The following is a 17,581-nucleotide window of genomic DNA, read 5'->3' as shown; positions in this document are numbered from 1 at the left end:
CAGTCGATACTATCGAAAAGCGGTTGTTGGATTTTTCACCTGTTTAAAGTGTGGTAAAATCAGCTGAGAAAAACCTTTTATCGATTTCAGATTTTAGTATTTCATTGCATCAAGTGACCGTTTCGGGTATTTTTAATAATTTTCGATATTTTTTGAGGTCAAAATTTAACCGTCGCGACGGTATATTTACGGTATATCGGTATATAATGGTATAGTTTGTCAATTTCATATATCTATTAAAATTAATTTTCAACGGTATATAGAAGTCAAGCAGGTATTTAGAATAGGCCAGTCAAGTAGAAAATTGATTCATTAATGGCCTAAAATTATGTGGGTTGAGCTAAATGTTCGATTTAGCTGGAAATATTCGACGGAAGATAAAAAACGAGTTATATGTAAAATATAACTTGAATTCGTCAGTATATTTACGGTATATTTTGGTATATTTCTGAAGGTCTGGGTCACACTGATCACAATATCACAATAATAATGGTAGGTGTTTTTCTGTAAATTATAAATTATTAAGTTAAAAAGCACCCACAAGCTTTAATTTGTTGTTGTTCGCTCTATTCAATGTGACAGCAGGGGGATTGCTAGAGCAGTTACGATGTCGCAAACGATGAGGCACACACCACAGAAAAAAAATTAAGCCAAGCAGAAAACACAACAACACGACCAAGAACAGCAACAACACAGCGGAGTTATTTTCGACCCCAAATCAGAGATTGCGGAAGCCACGGCCCGGACAAGACACGGAAGTTACTCTTAACAGTCGACCCCTCTCGCAAGATCAGACCCTGAGGAGTCATGGCCGCGGTGCTGCCCGAGAACGCAGCCGATCCAATCGCCGTTGCCAATGAAATCAATAACATCAACGGGAACCCGAATGGAAATGGGAACGCCAACGCGCGTAATCGCGGCCTAGGGGGCGGCGCTGGACAGGTACTTTTTAAACATGCATACGAAGTGCTTTAAGAAAAAAAATCGCTTATCTGTGAACTTTCGCTGTTTAAATTCCAGAACAATATGATGAACATGCGGGATAGGCTATTCCATGCGATCTACTTTCGGGCGGCGGCCGCCTATGCGGAGTTGGTGCCAAGGTAAGAGTCATTGCCCCTTATCTGGTTATCGGCGTAGGTGCACCTATGTGTGTTTATCTATGCTGATTCCCATGTTGTTTTTCAGGAAGGTTCAGCTAACCATCGAGTTCTTGCTTCTGGCCAAAGCACTGGTGTTCTTTTTCACCCTCGTCTATGTGCACAATGCTTTCATCAAGAATCCCTGCACCTGTCTGCAGGAGGTGCAGAACTGGCCGCGAGAAGGTGTCATCAGGCAAGTCCTTAGCGCACGCTAGCCTGCATCTCTTTCTGCTGTGCTAACTTTTGACTTAATTGCAGAGTGGAGATTATTCCCCACCTGGCGGAAAAACGAGCCATTTGGCAGAGTATCAAGCAAGACCAGCAGGTTGTGCGTTCCCTAAAAGATTCATAGTAAGAGCATCCGAAAAGTTACGTAAATCAGTTGTGTGTGAACAAACGCTCTCTGTTGCAGTTACTATGACGTGGGCCCTCAGACTCTGGATAACTACAATAGACTAAAACGCTATGAGGCGATCCTGCGCAAGCTGGGCTTGCCTGTTCGCCCAACCGTTGCCTACAGCAACGAGACCCTGTACTACTACTTCGATGCCATCAACATACTGGACACCTACGATCACCCCAATGCAATACAGCTAAAAAACGAAGATGATGATGGTGAGCAATCAGAAATTGGATTATCTTTTTTTTAAATCTCAGCATGAGTTGCATTTTCCACCGTAGATGAGCAATACATTGTCGAGTATTCGCTGGAATATGGACACCTGCGCCTCTCATCGGCCACCCGCAAGCGGCTGCAAATACCTGTGCTTACAGTGCAATTAGATCCCAATACGAACGAGTGTTTCGGTGATAAATTAACACGTTACCTGCTCAAGCGTCTGCTAGGGTAAGCCCTAAACAATCTATAGATCTTTTTTGGAAGGCATTTTCTAAATGGTTTCCCCATTCTTTTGCAGCTACGATGACCTACTGATGGCGTCGGTGCGCACCATAGCAGAAAAGGAGGAGAACAAGGGCTATTTGCGTAATGTGATCACGGGCGAGCACTATCGTTTTGTGTCCATGTGGTGGGCTGCCTGGAGCAGCTATCCGGCTGCCTTTTCTGTGATGTTGTTGTTTGTAAGCAGACGAGAGTATTACAGAGTATTGGCTAGACTCTCTGACTAACTTTTGTATTCTTCTCTTTAGACGTTCTCCGTTTCCATGCTTCTTCGGTACTCGCATCATCAGATCTTTGTCTTTATAGGTAATTATTCTCGTAAGAAAATGCCAGTCCTTGATGCTAAAGACATTACGTTTCCTCTTCTTAGTGGATCTGCTGCAAATGCTGGAGTACAATGTCTCTGCTAGGTTTCCCATTGCTCCGCTGCTGACCGTTATCCTGGCGCTCGTAGGTGTGGCTATACGAAAATGTGATGCTAATGTGATTTGAGATTTATCGTGATGTGTGTACTGTACTGTTCGTTGCAGGAATGGAGGCCATCATGTCGGAGTTCTTTAATGACACTACAACGGCCTTTTACATCATACTGATTGTGTGGATAGCGGATCAATACGACGCCATATGCTGTCACACCAGCATCACCAAGCGCCATTGGCTCAGGTGAGTACTGATTAAGCAACCTCCCTGTCCTCTGTTCACCACTGAATCTTTGCTTTGCTTGTCTGCTCTCTTGTGCAATTGCCCGTGTGCCTTGGGTAAATGACAAATTCAATTACATTAAGTCTGCAATGGCAATCCTTTTGAGCAGTATTCCATGAGGCTGCTGCTGCTGGTTTTTCTGCTCCTCTTCTGCTGTTGTCCGGCCATAGATAATAGCTACAACCCAGCATCATCTCGGCCATTTCCATCCCCCACCTCCAGCTCCACAACCGTCATCATCAGCACTTAACAGTTCATTTCATTTGGTTCGCATATTTGCCTTCTTTACACTCCTTTCCCTGTCGTGCCCTGTCCTGCTCTGTCCCGTCCCGTGCTGTCCATCTACTTTCGTCTCGGTTGTTATTTGAAAATTAACTTGGCTTGCGCAAGCCTCCCCCGGGGCCAGAACAAATCGACCAGTACCCACCCCTGCCGTAAATGAGGATTGGATCCCTCAACCGACCGAGACACACACACACACACACATAGTAGACACCAGCAAACAGAGAATTTTCATCACTTAAGTCAACAAGCGTAACCCAAGCACCAATCGCCTCCACTCGTGCCGCAACACGGGTGTACTCCGTGCTCTCCATATAGTTCCATATAGTACTGGGTAGCATGCATACCCAGGCGAACCTCGCCATTAGCAAACATTTAAATAAACTCGCTTCTTCATAACAAAGGGGGCCGCACGAGTAAGTGGTACGAAAAAAAGTGGTAGAAATTTAGAACTCCACATTTCCCCGGGTTCGATCAACATTAATGACCACGCACGTCAGCAGCGGACAACCCCATCCAGTCCCTCCTCCTAGCCCCGGGAGGAGGCAGGCTACTTTGCGGTTTATTACGCGCACTTTGCATAATTGAGACCGGCCGCGTCCAGAAAATGCTTCCTTTTTTTCGGCAACTTATGGACGCTTGGACGCAGGGCTGGCATCAATTTCCACGATGCGCTGAGCGACGACTCCGGGACAGACGGGAGGACCCATCAATAATTCAAAAAGACACTTGAAAATTCCCTTTTTATGATGCTCTCAAGCTCCTCTTGATTATGAATTCATGCGCATGCAAGCCCCCTCCTCAATCAGTGGTCACCCTGCCGCCTTCTGGTGTTGATTTTGCGTAATTTGCGCTAAATTAAAAGGCTATCAGTGTTTGGCCATGTACAAGAAGCGGCTAGCCGGGGGTCCTCAGCGACCACTTGTCGTATTTATATTCATTAAAGATTCATTGCCGCGCTCTCGGCTTATTTTTGTTGAGCTTTGACTGCCATTGCCAGGGGCAGGGACAAGGACAGAGACAGGTACAGGCACAGGCACAGGCAAATGGCCGAACAAAATAATCAATTACGAGAGAAACTAGACTACGAATAAATAATTCATATTGGTAACTGAAAAGTTATAGGGACTGCAGACATTGCTGACTGTTTCTGGAGTGTTTCTCCGATATGCTTGCAGTTTTCATGCTAATCTCCGATTGCTGCTGGCCATAAGAAAGTATCTGTTTTGCGTGCCATCATCTTGGCCTGTAGCTCCCCCATAACTCATCATTTGCTGCCGGAGATTGTCAAACTTTTCCAGAGAGAGCAAAACTTTCGTATGCAGAAATATCCAATTGCAGTCTGTGAAATCCGAAATCCTTTCTATGCAATTCAAATGGCAAACAGTATTCAATATCAGACGACTGGGACTGCTTCTACAGCCCCTTGGGGGTCATGTGCTTTAAGTAAAATTAATTTCGTGAAAAGTCGAAACATATGGACGGTACCCAACGATGGGTAGACATACAAATGTGTGGGGGCGGGGCATGGGAGTGCGTGTGCGTGTGCGTGTACTCTTATATACATATGTATGTTCTGGTACGGTTTAATTTTGCTGTTATTGACTGCCCGGAGCAGTTGAAGGGGTCTCCGTGACTGCTTTTTCCAGCTGCTGCTGCTACTTCTGGGGCTGCCTCGACTGTTGTTGGACCTGCGGTTATGGGTTACAGGGCCGGGGATTGCTTGTTCTGGTGCTTCCTTCCTGACTTCCTGCCAGTAGCTCCTGGCCGTGCTGCTGCTCCCTCTGCTCCCTCTGCTCCTTCTTCTACCTTCGACCTTCTCTGCTCTGCTTCCTTCCGTATTTGCCCGCCTGTTTTTGTGGTAAAGTTGGTCTGTGATCCCAGTCGAGTCGAGTCGAGCCGGCTTGCATTGAAGTTGGCATAAAAGACAAACAAGCTTGCGGCGTTTTTCTGCTTTTTAGCCACGAGTATCACTTTGTCCTCGCAGACCTCCCAGAACACCAACCTACCTACCCCAACCCCCAACCCCCAGCCGGTATTAATTTCATTGCATAGACTAATTTGTGTACTTAAACTTTGCTAAGAGTTGCAATCAATGTGAATTGCAGAGTGCAAATTTCAAATGGAAAATGGTAAATGGTAAATGGTAAATGGCAAACGGCGGGCCATTGCAGAAGCCCGATGGCAGACGGCAAATGGCAGATGGCAGATGGCAGCTTAAAACTGTCAAGTGGCCAACTTACACTTTCCGAACCATCCACATCCAGAGTGCGTACCTCCTGAACTTGAGCTCGCCCGAAACTTCTGCCTCTCACCCTTCTGTGACACCACACCTCCCCCTGCCAATAGCCGGCGCCGCTCTATTCGCTCTAATTGACTTTTAAGAGACTTTAAAGTCATCAAAGGAGAGGCCGTTGGGGGCTCTGCTTAATCGCCGTTTAACGAGCGAGAGCCGGAGTGAATGCTCCCCCCAAATAAATACAGATTTACTTACGAGTATATACACTCGTACTGTATATATACTTATATATATGTATGTACGTACGTTTAATAAGCCCCTGCCAACCCCTTTCTGTCAATTTTTCTCCTTTTACTGTTGGCCTGCGGCTTCTTGCGGCGCGTAATGCTTCTTTTGTGCTTAAATCTGGTTGCCAGGCACGGGGCAGACGACACGTATTAAATGAGCTGCAAACGCATAGGAAAAGCTAAAAGAAAACACCTGACTCCCAGCCAAATGGAACACCTGACTCCCACTGATTCCACGAATGTCCCCCGGTCTTGCTTGTGCCTTTGCCCTGCCCTTTGCTGCTGGCTATGAATCCGAATTGAGTCTTGCGCAGATTGTTTGTCGCGTCAAAAAGCTGAGGCTGAAGTAGGAAGCTGGGAAGCTGAAAGCAGGAGCAGTAACAGTAAAAGGTAGGGCAAGGAGCAGGACCAAGACACTGCCGGCACTGCGGCATCAAAGAGCAACTGTTGTCGGCAGGCAAGTCAAAGGGGCGGCATTGACTGCCACTGGGTGGCTGACTGATGGAGGAAGAGTTTGAGGCGGTCACAGTAGCGCGTTTCGAGTAGCTCCTGCGCGCCTTCTCCTCTTACGGCTGCCGTCCTGTTGTTTACACGCTTGTTACGCTAACAAACACTCTCACAGGGGCACACCTCTACACGCATATATATTCGATATATATGTACATACATATATATGTAATGCTCTGCGGAGCTGCTATTCCTGGCTATTGTTACTGTCCTGGTCCTGGTCCTGGGTTCTGGGTCCTGGGTCCTGGGTCTTGCTCTCAAAGGTGGCCACGGTGTCGGCGGTATTGGCCTCGACGTCAACGGCATTGGCAGCCATGGTGAAGGGGTTCTGGTCGGGGGCTAAGCGCTGCTCTGCCCGTTTTGGTGTTGATTGAGATCATGTTACGCAAAGTATAATTGCGTCAAGTTTGTTTTTCTGCCATAACTTTTGTCCAACCGCCGTGCCGACCCTCCGACCCTCCGCATCGGCAGATGTAGCCCCAAAAAGGGGGAAGCTCCTCCTTCTCTTCGCCTCACCTCCCCTCTCTGGCTGGGGAGTGTGTGGGTGGGTGTTCGAGTGGTTGTTGTTCAAAGGTGCAGTTGATGAGTGTTCCATAACGAGGCGAATCGCTTATGTGTATACAAATATATGTACCTACTCCGTGTTTTGTTTGTTTGTTTCTGTTTCAGTTTCAGTACCTCCTTCTGGCTCTGTTTTATTCGTTTGCTAACATGGCGTATGCGCAACGTGTCTTTATACACGCTCATCCATCCACAGGCCCTGCTATCAGCTGCCTGCCACTGTTTGCATATGCGCCATTTCTATTACAATTTATGAACGAAAATGGGTCGTTTTCACGCATTTAACAGCACGAGGCCATGGAATTTAAGAAATGGGCCACGAAGCAATATAACCTATGATGTTTGCTTTGCTGGTCCTGTCATCAAATACTTCAGTTTTCTGCGATATTTTAATTAATTCGTGCAATATTTTCAGCTGATTTCCTATAAAAAAGCAACGAATAAGGGTACATTTGCATCCAAAAACCTGGACAGCATGTAGTTCTACATTGTAATTCCCTTTTTATTCTAATTTGTATGAAAAATAATTCCAAGAAGTCCCATGATATAGTGCCAACCAACTAGACGAGATGTTTCTCAGAATTGTTGAGGTCTCTAAATAGAGTTCTCAGGAAAATGCGAGCACTATTAATTAGGTCTCCGACTAGCAACAGTTGCAACAACATTCAAAGCGTAAACTTATCGAGTTCCTTTGCAGGGGAATCTATTTTCATTGAGCTGCATGGAGGTGGGCTAAATGCAGCCTTCATTCTTTTCACTTGAATTCTTTCAATCGCTGGGATTAAGCGAACACAGCACAGAGCATTCCCACGCATCCCACAGATCCATGCATACGTATATCCCGATATGCAATCCAATATGTAAATGCCATTAAAAGCATTATAGAGGAGCAAGAGAAATAGAGGGGGTCCTTACAAGCTCATTGAACACTTTAACTATCACGTATCGCGTGCAGGTGCAGGTTGCCCCACAGCTTTATCCCGTCTGCTGTTTGCTTGCAACAAATAAACACTTATGACGCAGATCGGATCATCGTCAGGGGCAGCAGCAGCACCAAGCACCAGCAACAGCAACAGCAAGAGCCACACTTCACAATTGCTGGGGTGGGGGGCAAGTGTCAGTACCGCTGCCGGTGCCGGAGCTGTGGTGCTTATTTAACTAGACACATGCAACAGTTGTCCCCACTCCTACCCCAATCCATTTCCGCTCGGGTCGAAGGATATGAATGCCGACAGTATTTGCGTGGCGCACATCCGTCCCGACACGTCCTAGTACAGTGGTTCAAAGTGGCCTCAAACTGATTAAATCTTAGGTACAGGCTATTTAATATCGGTTATCTTCGAAAAAGATAGAATCAAGTTTGGAAATCTTACCAATCGGTATTGGGGATCGCATTTCATCTGCAAGAATACATGCCGTTTTTCCCTTTTGCTCCACTGTGGCTCTGCACTCTATGGGTAAGTGGGAGTGGGACAGGAAAGATAAGAGTAACAAGAAGAGTTGGAAGGGTGATGGCAAGGGGTAAGGGGTAAGGGGCAAGGGGCAATGGGCTAGGCAAGGCGTTGCCTTCTTGTCAACGCTACGGTACATTAGGAAAGCGAATGAAACGGAAACGAACAAGCGATAAGTGTTGTCTACGTGTCTGCTACTCGCTCTTCCGCCTGCAGCCCCTTCCTGCTTATGTGTGTATGTGTGTGTGTGTGTGTGCCGGCTGTATGGGTGTGTATGTTCGGTGGGAAATTGAGGAAATTGCTGGGAAGCTCTTCGCTTGCCTTAGCTGTGGATGTAAATGTGGCTGTGTCCATAATGCTCCTCAATGCTCCCCGGCTTGCGCAGTGCCCTCGAAAGGCTAAGAGTCGTGTGTCTTCATTTGTCGCTCGTGGATATTGATGGTTTCTGCTGGTTTTTGTGTGGGTATTTGGCATTAGTGCGGGGCTTGTGGTGTGTCAGTGTATCAGTGTATCAGTGTATCAGTGTGTGTGCACACAATCAACTCAAATTAAATTCAATAACATAACTCAATCATGGCCATGCCCATATGCCCTCCATACCCTCCATGCCCCCCATGCCCCCCAGCCACCGTCTTCGAGAGTCGTTGTAAAAATAAATTAAAGTTGAATTCCGCTGGCCACGCTGGCAGCGCCAAAGGTCCTGTTGTCAGGGCTCTATCCGTCCGTCTGTCCTGTCGTTTGCTTGGACATTGCTTATCAATGCGGTGGGGAGGGGGTGGATCGGAGTCGTCCGCTTTCGTTGTCATTATTACTGCCTCTGTGGGATGTAGCTGTTTTTGTTGCTATGGCCATCCATTGTGTTTTTTATTTGTTGTCTTTGGCGAACAACAATTCAACTAACAGCGCCAGCAATTATTTATATTATTAAATCCTCTTGAGTGTTTTCCTACCCTCACTCCGCCCTTCCTTCCGCTATTCCTTCCTTCCTTCCTTCCTTCCTTCCTTCCTGTGGCCATTCTTGCTTCCGCTGTTGTCCTGACAGTCGGCCGTCCTGGATATTTGTCCGCTTCAGCGACTGTTGCTTGTTACACTCTTATGTCATACTCCCAGAACCCCCCTCTCTGCCACACGCCTGACCCATTTCTTCATGGCTTATTTTCGGCACAGCAACAGAAAGGAGCCCTCGAAGAAACGGCAGCGGAAAACCCACACCGAGAGAGGGGGGTTGGGGCGGGGGAAACTAGAAAAATAGAAAAACAGAAACCAATATGTTTTCGCTTTTTATTTCTGTCAGCTAAATACAATATTATCGAATGATAATCATCATTGTCGCTTTCACCCAACACCCCCGACACCCCCATCAACCCATCCGACCCATCAGACCCGTTCCAACCGCTGAAGGTTGATGAGGGTTTGCATTTTATCAGCTTTAAAATGGATATACGAGTAGTCTGCGGTGTGTGTACTATCTTCTTGGATTGTTGTTCGGCGGCGCTAAATGGCTGACACGTTGTGACACCATTTTGGCGGGGCAAATACAAAAAATTTTACACTTACTCCAAGTGGCAGCAGATGCTGAAACTTTTATGAACCGGAATTCAAGAAAGTATATATTTAGAGGGTACAAATTGTATTGATTTAAGATTCCACAAACCATCCTTTGGATGCAGCAAACAGTATCTAAATTGAATCCTACCTCGAATACTATTACGTTTATGTTTTGTTTAATTCCTTTTCAGGTTCTTCTATCTGTACCATTTTGCATTCTATGCGTATCACTACCGCTTCAGTGGACAGTACAGGACCCTGGCCCTGCTCTCCTCGTACCTCTTCATTCAGGTGGGTAGCTACCTGCGGGTATGACGCATAATGAATGCGTTATGCAACGCCTGCTCCAGGGGAGTGAATGTTTGCGCCTGTCAAGTGCATGACAAATTACCCATTGTGGTATTGTTTCCCCTTGCCGACTCACGTGTAGACCGGAGCCAGCTCACGTGCCAGGAGGAGAGACTGACGACAGTCGTACGTTGACGACTGAATGAAAGGATGAATCCATGACTCCATCTCGCCAGCGCATAACCGCTTTCGTCAGAGCAAACATTAAATCTGTCTCTCTTTCTCTTGCAGCACTCGATGGTGTTCTTCTTCCACCGGTATGAGCTGCCTGCCATCATGGCACAGCATCAGGTCTTCATCGTCACACGCAACCAGTTGAACCCGGGGGCCGCTGCCGGAGGAGCAGCAGCACGAGGAGCGGCAGCAGCCAGAGTCGTGCCTGTACCCGTGGAGCAGCAGGCGGCCTTCCATCGTGTTATCCACATTATGAATCGTCTGTTCAGCCAACTGGGGGCTCAGCGTCAGCAACGTCAGCTGCAGCAGCCGAGACCCGACGAGCCCCAGAGGCCGCCAGCGGGGGCGGGTGCCAACAACGGTACGGCTGCCGTGGCCGTTGCCCTGGCCAATTTAAGGCGACTGCCCTTGGTGGGGCAGTTATTGCAGCGTCGCGACCAGTTTCCCACCGTGCGGCGAGTGTTTCTCGGCCACGGCGGCAATGGCCGTATGATGCATGTCCTCTTGCAGCGCGTTAATATGGCTGACATACCCGAATTGCGCAATCAGGTGGCAGCCATGGCCGTGGCCGCTGCCGCCGCCGCAAGCCAGAGGGCAGCAGCAGCCGCTGAAGCGGACGGTGGACAGGCAGGAGAGACACCCAACAGCAGTACTCCAGGAGCAGGAGCCGGAGCAAGAACAGCACCAGCAGCAACAACCTCCATTGCGGCCGATACAACATCCACAGCCGCAGGTGAGCGTTGGCGATAGTCTTCCCGGCCTTAATTGAGTGTGGTCGACACACTTCATTGACTTTCCATCTTCGAGGCTTAAACTCTTAACTTTTGGGGCTCGCACTTGAATACCCTTTCAAAGGACATAATCCCCCTTTTTGCAGAAAAAAGCGATTCAAAATGAAAGGGTACCCAGCACAGTTTTGTTGGCAAATTAAAGCTTTTCCTGGCCGGATGAGAAATGGTCCACACCTTTTTGAACGCTTTTATATAGAAAGAATATCCCATCTTCGAATAGTTCTTTCTGTCTGGGGTTTTTTTTGTTGGGGGGGGGGCTTGGGTGCTGCGAACTGTGTCCGTTGCCATGAAGCCGTTTCCGGCTGTGTGTGAAATCGTGTGGAAGATAAATTCAAATTTGAGCTTCACCCCGACAAACGGGAAAAAATCCTGTACTGTCCGTTTTTTACGCTCCGCCATGTGTGGGTGTGTGTGTGCCCGCAGCAGCGCAACAGGATGTACAAATAACGCAATAACCCAATAACAGATACGGCGATAAATGCCATCGAGGCGGCATCCTCCTTGGGGCGGAGCACGAGCAGCAGAGAGCACTGCTCAAACATGAAGCACAGTTAATATCGCCTTATTCGGACATGGCCAGCAGCAAAGCTGCTCTGTCCGTCCGTTTGTTTGTCCGCCCCAGCGGATCCTTCTGCTCTCTGCACGAATATCTGTCCGACTGTGTACAATAATCGTAATATGCATGAAATTATTTCTCAATCCTCGAAAAGTATTCGCTGTAAATGTTTCGCTTGTCATTTCCTGTTTTATTTTCAATTTGCCCTCGAATTCCTTGCATATTCCAGATGTCGAAGCAAATCAGGGACGCAAGGAGCCGTCAAGAGGCATAAATGATGCAGCAGCCCCATCGGAAGCCAAGGCAGTCCAAGGCAACGACAAGCAGGAGCAGCAGCAGGAGGGGGAATCGAAAATGGAGGCGCCACAGGAACAGGATGAAGCTGAAACTGGAAAGGGCGGACAAAAGCCAGGCGTATCCAAGATGCTGGAAAATCCAAATTCCGTTGCGGCGGATATTATATATGTGTCGGATAAAACTACTGCAAAGCCAGTAGTGGGAGTGGCTGCCACTCAACAACCAAATCAGCAGCTAACGACCCGAACAGGAACCGGGACCGAGACCGGGATAGAAACCCACATCCATGTCCAATCGGTATCCCAATCCCAGTCCCAGTCCCAGCCAAAGGCAAAGCAATTAGAAAATAATTTGCCAGAGTTTCTGAAAGCAGAGGGGGGACTGACAGCAGCGGCATCAGGTGAAAAGCAAAGCTGTCCACTGGAAGCTTATGCCATTATGAATGACCAGCAGGAGAATAACAAGCCGGACGAGGCCGCGACAGGAGCTGAAGTAGCAACAACATCAGCAGCTGCCACGTCAAAACAATCTACAGACGATGGGGCTAGAGGAGCAGCAGGAGCAGCAGGAGCAACAGCAGCCTGGCCAATGATGGATGACAGGCAAACAGTTGATTTTATAGAAGACGACAGGCCAACATCAACAGCAAATTGCCAACTCAATGCTGGCCCAGGCCACAAGGCACAAAGAGAGGAGCAACAGGAGCAGCAGAAGAAGAAGGAGCATCAGCAGCTAATGAAAACTCCACCACATATATCAAACCAAGTGACAACAGCAGCAACATCAGCCGCAACATCAGAATAAGCAACGCATTAATGGCCAGGCCCTGGGCCATCCCACAGTCAAGCACCACCTCTGCCCCTTATCTTCCCCTTCCTCTGACATAACTAACCGCATAACAAGATGTTATACATAAAAGAACTAGTAAATTTTTAGATAATTTGTCTGGTGTACTTATGTCTGGAGATCAGCCACGACTCACTGCCCACCCGCCCCTGCCCATTATGTATCTGTGTGTGAGTGCTTAAGCGTGTGCGTGAGTGGGAGTGGGTGGGTGGCTGAATGCTGATTGGTTGCCTGAGAGGTCGGTGCGAGAGCGTGTGTGAACTAGACAGAACTCAAAGGTTGAAAGCTGCGTGGACTGCAGCGACTGCAGACGAACTGTGTTATGTTAGTTAGGGAGAGGGGAAGGAGGCAGAAGGGATGTTGGGAAAGTTGTTTGCTTTTTAATTAGGCCAATATAAAGGGTTTCCGAACCCACAAATACATTTTTACACGTACGCATGTATACACAAGCACCTACACACACACACACACACAAACACACACGCAAGCTAGTCGCTTTGTAATCTTCACTTTCGCCAACCTTCTGCCGGCTGCTTTATTGAGAAAAATTCGCGGGCAATTTTTAATTAATTTTTCGCTCCCAACCTCCCAGCGAATCTAGGGATCCCAGGGTCCCGCTAGGCCGCACCGCATGCCCCAACAGACGGAGGGACGGACGGATTCCGGCCCCTGATGCTTGTTTTGAGCACCTTTTTGCCTGAATTTCATTAAATGCCAAGAATTGTCATTTGAAAAATATTTTTTTTTTTTTTTTTTTACAATATTTGAGCCGGGCACCTACAGCAACCACACTGTGAATATTCATGAATAAAAAAAGGCTTGAAAGTTTGATTGAATTCAAAACTCAATACTCTTTATTGGATCACAATTGAGTCAAATAATTGCGATTTTCTTTGTAATTGTTACTCTTTTAACCCATTTCTTCTTAAGTTCGAGTGGATTTCTGGCAACAGATGCCCATTTACGAGTATATACGAGTATGGATTTGAATTTGCCTGATGTGCAATGAGAGTGTGATTGTGACGGAGATTTCTAGGACTATTCAATAAGCAATTGAGCAGTGACGATGCCCGAAGGCGGTTTACGAGTATAATTCTTAACTATTAATACTAAACTTACACTAGTAGACTACGACTATTTGCTATTGCTAAAAATGTTATTTCTTAATGTGTAAAAATATACGAAACAAAACTCTATAATACTTTATTCGGGAGACGAGGGAGTGAACCGATGGCAGCCAATAACTTTTCTTAAAGATCTTGCGAATTCTATTTGGTTGAAATTTCTAGCTGCATTCCAACCGACCGGGAATATTCTCTCGTGGCCCTCCTGGATCGGATTATAAATTCCGTACTTGATGTCAATCTGAGCACAAACGATCCGGAACATTCTCCCGATTACAAGGCGGAACAATATTGTTTGATAGGTTAAATTCAAGGGATAAATTAAATCCATCTTTTAATGATTTAAAATTTGTTAACTGATATTTACAGCGGGCTGTGGACTGGCTTTCTGCCAATTCTGTTCGCCTGGGTCTTGAGATCTGAAATGGCTTGTTTTCGTAACTTTCGAGCGATGAAATCTCTCTCTTTCAAAAGTGAAAGGTCCTGCTAGTCCCTGAAACCAGGAAACCATAGGCCTGACATTGTGCTGACGTATCGAAGCAGGTTGTCCAAGCGGTGAGGTACAGCCGTCTGGTATCCTTTCGATCAGTATGACATCTCATCTGCTGCAGCGGGCCCTTAGAATCCCCTCCGTTCTTTCGTGAACTATCTGTTAGATCTGTGAGATTGGCCCCCTAAGCAATTTGGTACGAAAGTAGACTGCTGTGTTGGCCTTGCCCTCCTCCATCTGCCTCCTCAAATGGTTGTTTGTCCCTGATTTTTCCTTGAACATGGCTCGGGCGCAATCCAGCTGAAAATGGATAGTGATTTGCATAAATGTTAATGGCCGAAGGATGGCAATTTAATTTAAATGAAACATAAACAAATTATGCTCCATCAGCAGTGAGACGAGACTCCCGTCTTGATCTGCATATTCCGGCCCGATAGATACTTCTATGGATGGATATACACATATAGATTTTATGGATGCCAAGGCATCATCGTCGATGGGTATTGGTTAGGGGTGTGGGCATGTACATAGTACGTATCCGCCGAAAGTTTGACGCAAAAATATGTAAATAGAACAATGCAAATTGTCAGAGCACCGAGTGCTCCTGTGCCAGCTCCTGCTCGAGCTCCAGCTACGGCTCCTTCTGTTCCTGTTCATCCTCCTGCCTCAAGTTGTGCTGTCACTGCGCATTTCTTCCAGTTCGCTGATGTGAAGCCAAGTATCTTACAATAATAAACAGCGGGGTCGTGCTGTGACGTGTGTGTGCTCCCTCCGAGCGACTTCAGACGGAATGGAGCTGACGATGACGGAGTGGAGGCGTGTCCGCCCAGACAGCCCAGACAGCCCTGACAGCCGGACAGCAGGAGTAGCAGGATGAAGGCGGGGCCAGACCCCATCCGGAGATGGCTATAGAAAGACGTTAGGGTATAGAGCGAATCATACATACATATTTATTGTGTCGCAAGTACTCGCCCTATACTGCCTATACATATGAGCCGCATGAGCGTCTTTCTTTGATTAACATCTCTATCAATATTTTCTTATTATTTGCTCATTTCATTCATTCCGCAGTCGAGGACCGAGAACTTTTCAATAAAGATGCCCCACAAAGGGGCGCTGACAGCACTGACGGCAAAAGGAAATAAACAAATCATTTGCATCTCATTAATGCAAATCACACACGCACCGCCTGCCGCCTGCCGCCCCCCGGGGGTTAGGATGTGCTTATGAAAGTGTGTTAAAAGGCTAGCCACCCTCGCAGCAGATATATGTACGAGTATAGTCTCCATTTGTCCCACGCTGGATGCTGCTGCTGCTACTGCTGTTAATCAGAACTCAAACAAACCCCTACTTATGAGCCATGATTATAAGCACAACATTTTAATTGGCTCTTTGCGAGTGTGTGGCAGCAGCAAATATGGCCAGGAGCTAAATTGGGGCTTAAGCTAATCACCAGACAAATTACATAGAGCTTCTTTCCTATCAGTGTACAAAGTACATTCTTGCGAATACGCGTATCCTTCCCGCCGGCAGAGACCAGGCAAAGTCAAGAATTATAATTGAAATTGTAATAAACTCAAATGGCAGTTCAAAGTAATACCCGTGTCCTTTCATATGCAGCAGGCAGGCCGCGCGGTGCGACTTCCCTTCAATGGCTTTTGATTGAAATTGGAATTGCTAAATAAGGGAGAGCATTCCTTTCTATTTTCCACAGAAAATATGGCTATGCAAACGATTTCTTGCATACCTTCCATTGTGTTTTCGTGTGTGGAATTTCCTTGGCGAATCTTTCACCTGCACCGTCCCGAGCACACTCAAATGGTCAGTACACCCATCTGGTTGGAGGGCATTGAGGCATTGAATGGAAGTCTGAGCGGCTTGAGGGACTCAATCCGTTGGTCTGTCCATGAAGTAAAATTTATATATTGAGCGGAAAAGGATTCGCGAAGGTTTGAAAGGGAAAATCATAAGGAATTTCTTTGATATTTGTATGAAAAGCAATCTTCTTTTATTTAAATGAGTTGGTTTGAATCAACATTGAAATAAACTTATAATTGTAAAAACTATAAGGATATTATTTCTGAAGAACTTATCTATTTTTGCAGTGCTTCAGGACTTTTGAATGGTTTCCTTCTGTTTATAGTTTCAGCTAAAGTTCTATCCTTTTTAAACTTCTAATTAATTAATTCTTTGAAAAAAAATCAACTACCGAGGGCACTTCCATCGAAGAAAAGTTGGCTCCCACTCAATATGAACCTAGAAACCTAGAAAAAAGTAACAGGATTGATTTATGCAAGCATTCGCCCGTTCATAAGACACTTTTTAACAAATACACTGTGCTTTAATTAGTTCTCACTTCAGTGAGTGCAAGAGTTCCCAAAGAAGTTGAAAGCTTTCACTTTAAGGACACCTTTCACAGACACTTTCCATTTCAGTTTGATTGCTGAACGAATCTTGTTAAACTACGTGTATTCTCAAGCAATAACATTCGGATATCAGGTTATAGCTATGAGTATACACGTGGCCGTTGAAGATTCTAGTCGCCGTCGGCATTGCCGTGGCCGTCGCTGTCATCTTAATCCACTTTGGACATAACTACTCGTAGAATCTCGCACTTTCATTGCCACGCCACGACCGTTTCGTACCGGACAGTCGCCCCGTCCCGTCCAGGGGGTAATCGGATAGCCAATTGTTATGGTTGCCACGGCGGTCACTTTGCGGGTGGATTCTATTTAGTTTCCATTCCTACTTACCCCAGGTGGCGGCTCCTCAGGCGGAGGAATGGATAGAAAGGCATTCGCCTGGAGCATTCTCCTTCGGTTTTGTGTTACGCATTTGATGCGCCTAATAATGCCGCACCGCAGAATTAATTGCACTATAATTTGTAATTAAGTTACCGGGCAAACACGAAACCATGCGCGGCCCTCGGGTGGGCATCTGCCCGGTGGAATTTCAAGCTGAAAAGGGGAAAGGCAAGGATTGCTGTGGCATGCTCAGGCTAATAAAACCGAGCTGGTCAGAGCCGGAGGACCAGGACCAGGAGCAGTGGCGTTGTCTGTGTGTGTGGCTCCTAAAAGTTTCCCTGCCTCACTGCCCCGTGGATGGGGTCTCTGGCTCGGTCTCGGTCTCGGTCTCTCCTCCATCCCCATCCCGCCATCCTATCCATAACTGAACATGTAACTACGTTGTTCCACTGTAATTAATTAATTACATTACACAAACTTGCTGTCATCGCGGTTGCTTTACCTGTTCTGCTGTTGCAGCAACAAGGGCAGCATATTTTCCACACCATCTGCATCGTGCCACATGGCAGAGGGGGGGGGGCGAAGGCAGGC

At 46.8% G+C, this 17,581-nt stretch overlaps 1 protein-coding gene across 2 annotated transcripts; it reads left to right on the top strand.

Annotated features, from left to right (window-relative positions):
• Window positions 1-444: 444 nt before the first annotated feature.
• LOC108160090 lies at window positions 445-13,828 on the top strand. Of its 2 annotated transcripts, none has more exons than XM_017293867.2 (14): window positions 445-492; window positions 583-942; window positions 1,021-1,103; window positions 1,189-1,335; window positions 1,401-1,493; window positions 1,555-1,757; window positions 1,824-1,989; window positions 2,060-2,222; window positions 2,292-2,349; window positions 2,414-2,497; window positions 2,574-2,706; window positions 9,812-9,911; window positions 10,200-10,875; window positions 11,719-13,828. In XM_017293867.2, exons 2-14 carry the CDS (start codon window positions 808-810, stop codon window positions 12,588-12,590), a joined length of 2,913 nt encoding a protein of 970 aa, XP_017149356.1. In that variant the 5' UTR covers window positions 445-492; window positions 583-807; the 3' UTR covers window positions 12,591-13,828. The 2 variants fall into 2 exon arrangements, with proteins under 2 accessions (XP_017149356.1, XP_033247022.1); XM_033391131.1 differs by having other exon boundaries at window positions 475-492; window positions 586-942.
• Window positions 13,829-17,581: the final 3,753 nt, after the last annotated feature.

Source organism: Drosophila miranda, chromosome 3, assembly GCF_003369915.1.
Source record: "Drosophila miranda strain MSH22 chromosome 3, D.miranda_PacBio2.1, whole genome shotgun sequence".
In the NCBI taxonomy this organism is placed as follows: Eukaryota; Metazoa; Arthropoda; class Insecta; order Diptera; family Drosophilidae; genus Drosophila; species Drosophila miranda.
The sequence above is the reverse complement of the archived record's forward strand: the minus strand, read 5'-3'. Positions and strand labels throughout refer to the sequence as shown.

Bases quoted from the DNA above. Each gene is read 5' to 3' on its own strand.
- LOC108160090 (XM_017293867.2), top strand. From the start codon at position 808: ATGGCCGCGGTGCTGCCCGAGAACGCAGCCGATCCAATCGCCGTTGCC. The intron at 943-1,020 runs GTACTTTTTAAA...TTTAAATTCCAG, and splicing joins TAGGGGGCGGCGCTGGACAG to AACAATATGATGAACATGCG. The intron at 2,498-2,573 runs GTGTGGCTATAC...TGTTCGTTGCAG, and splicing joins CGTTATCCTGGCGCTCGTAG to GAATGGAGGCCATCATGTCG.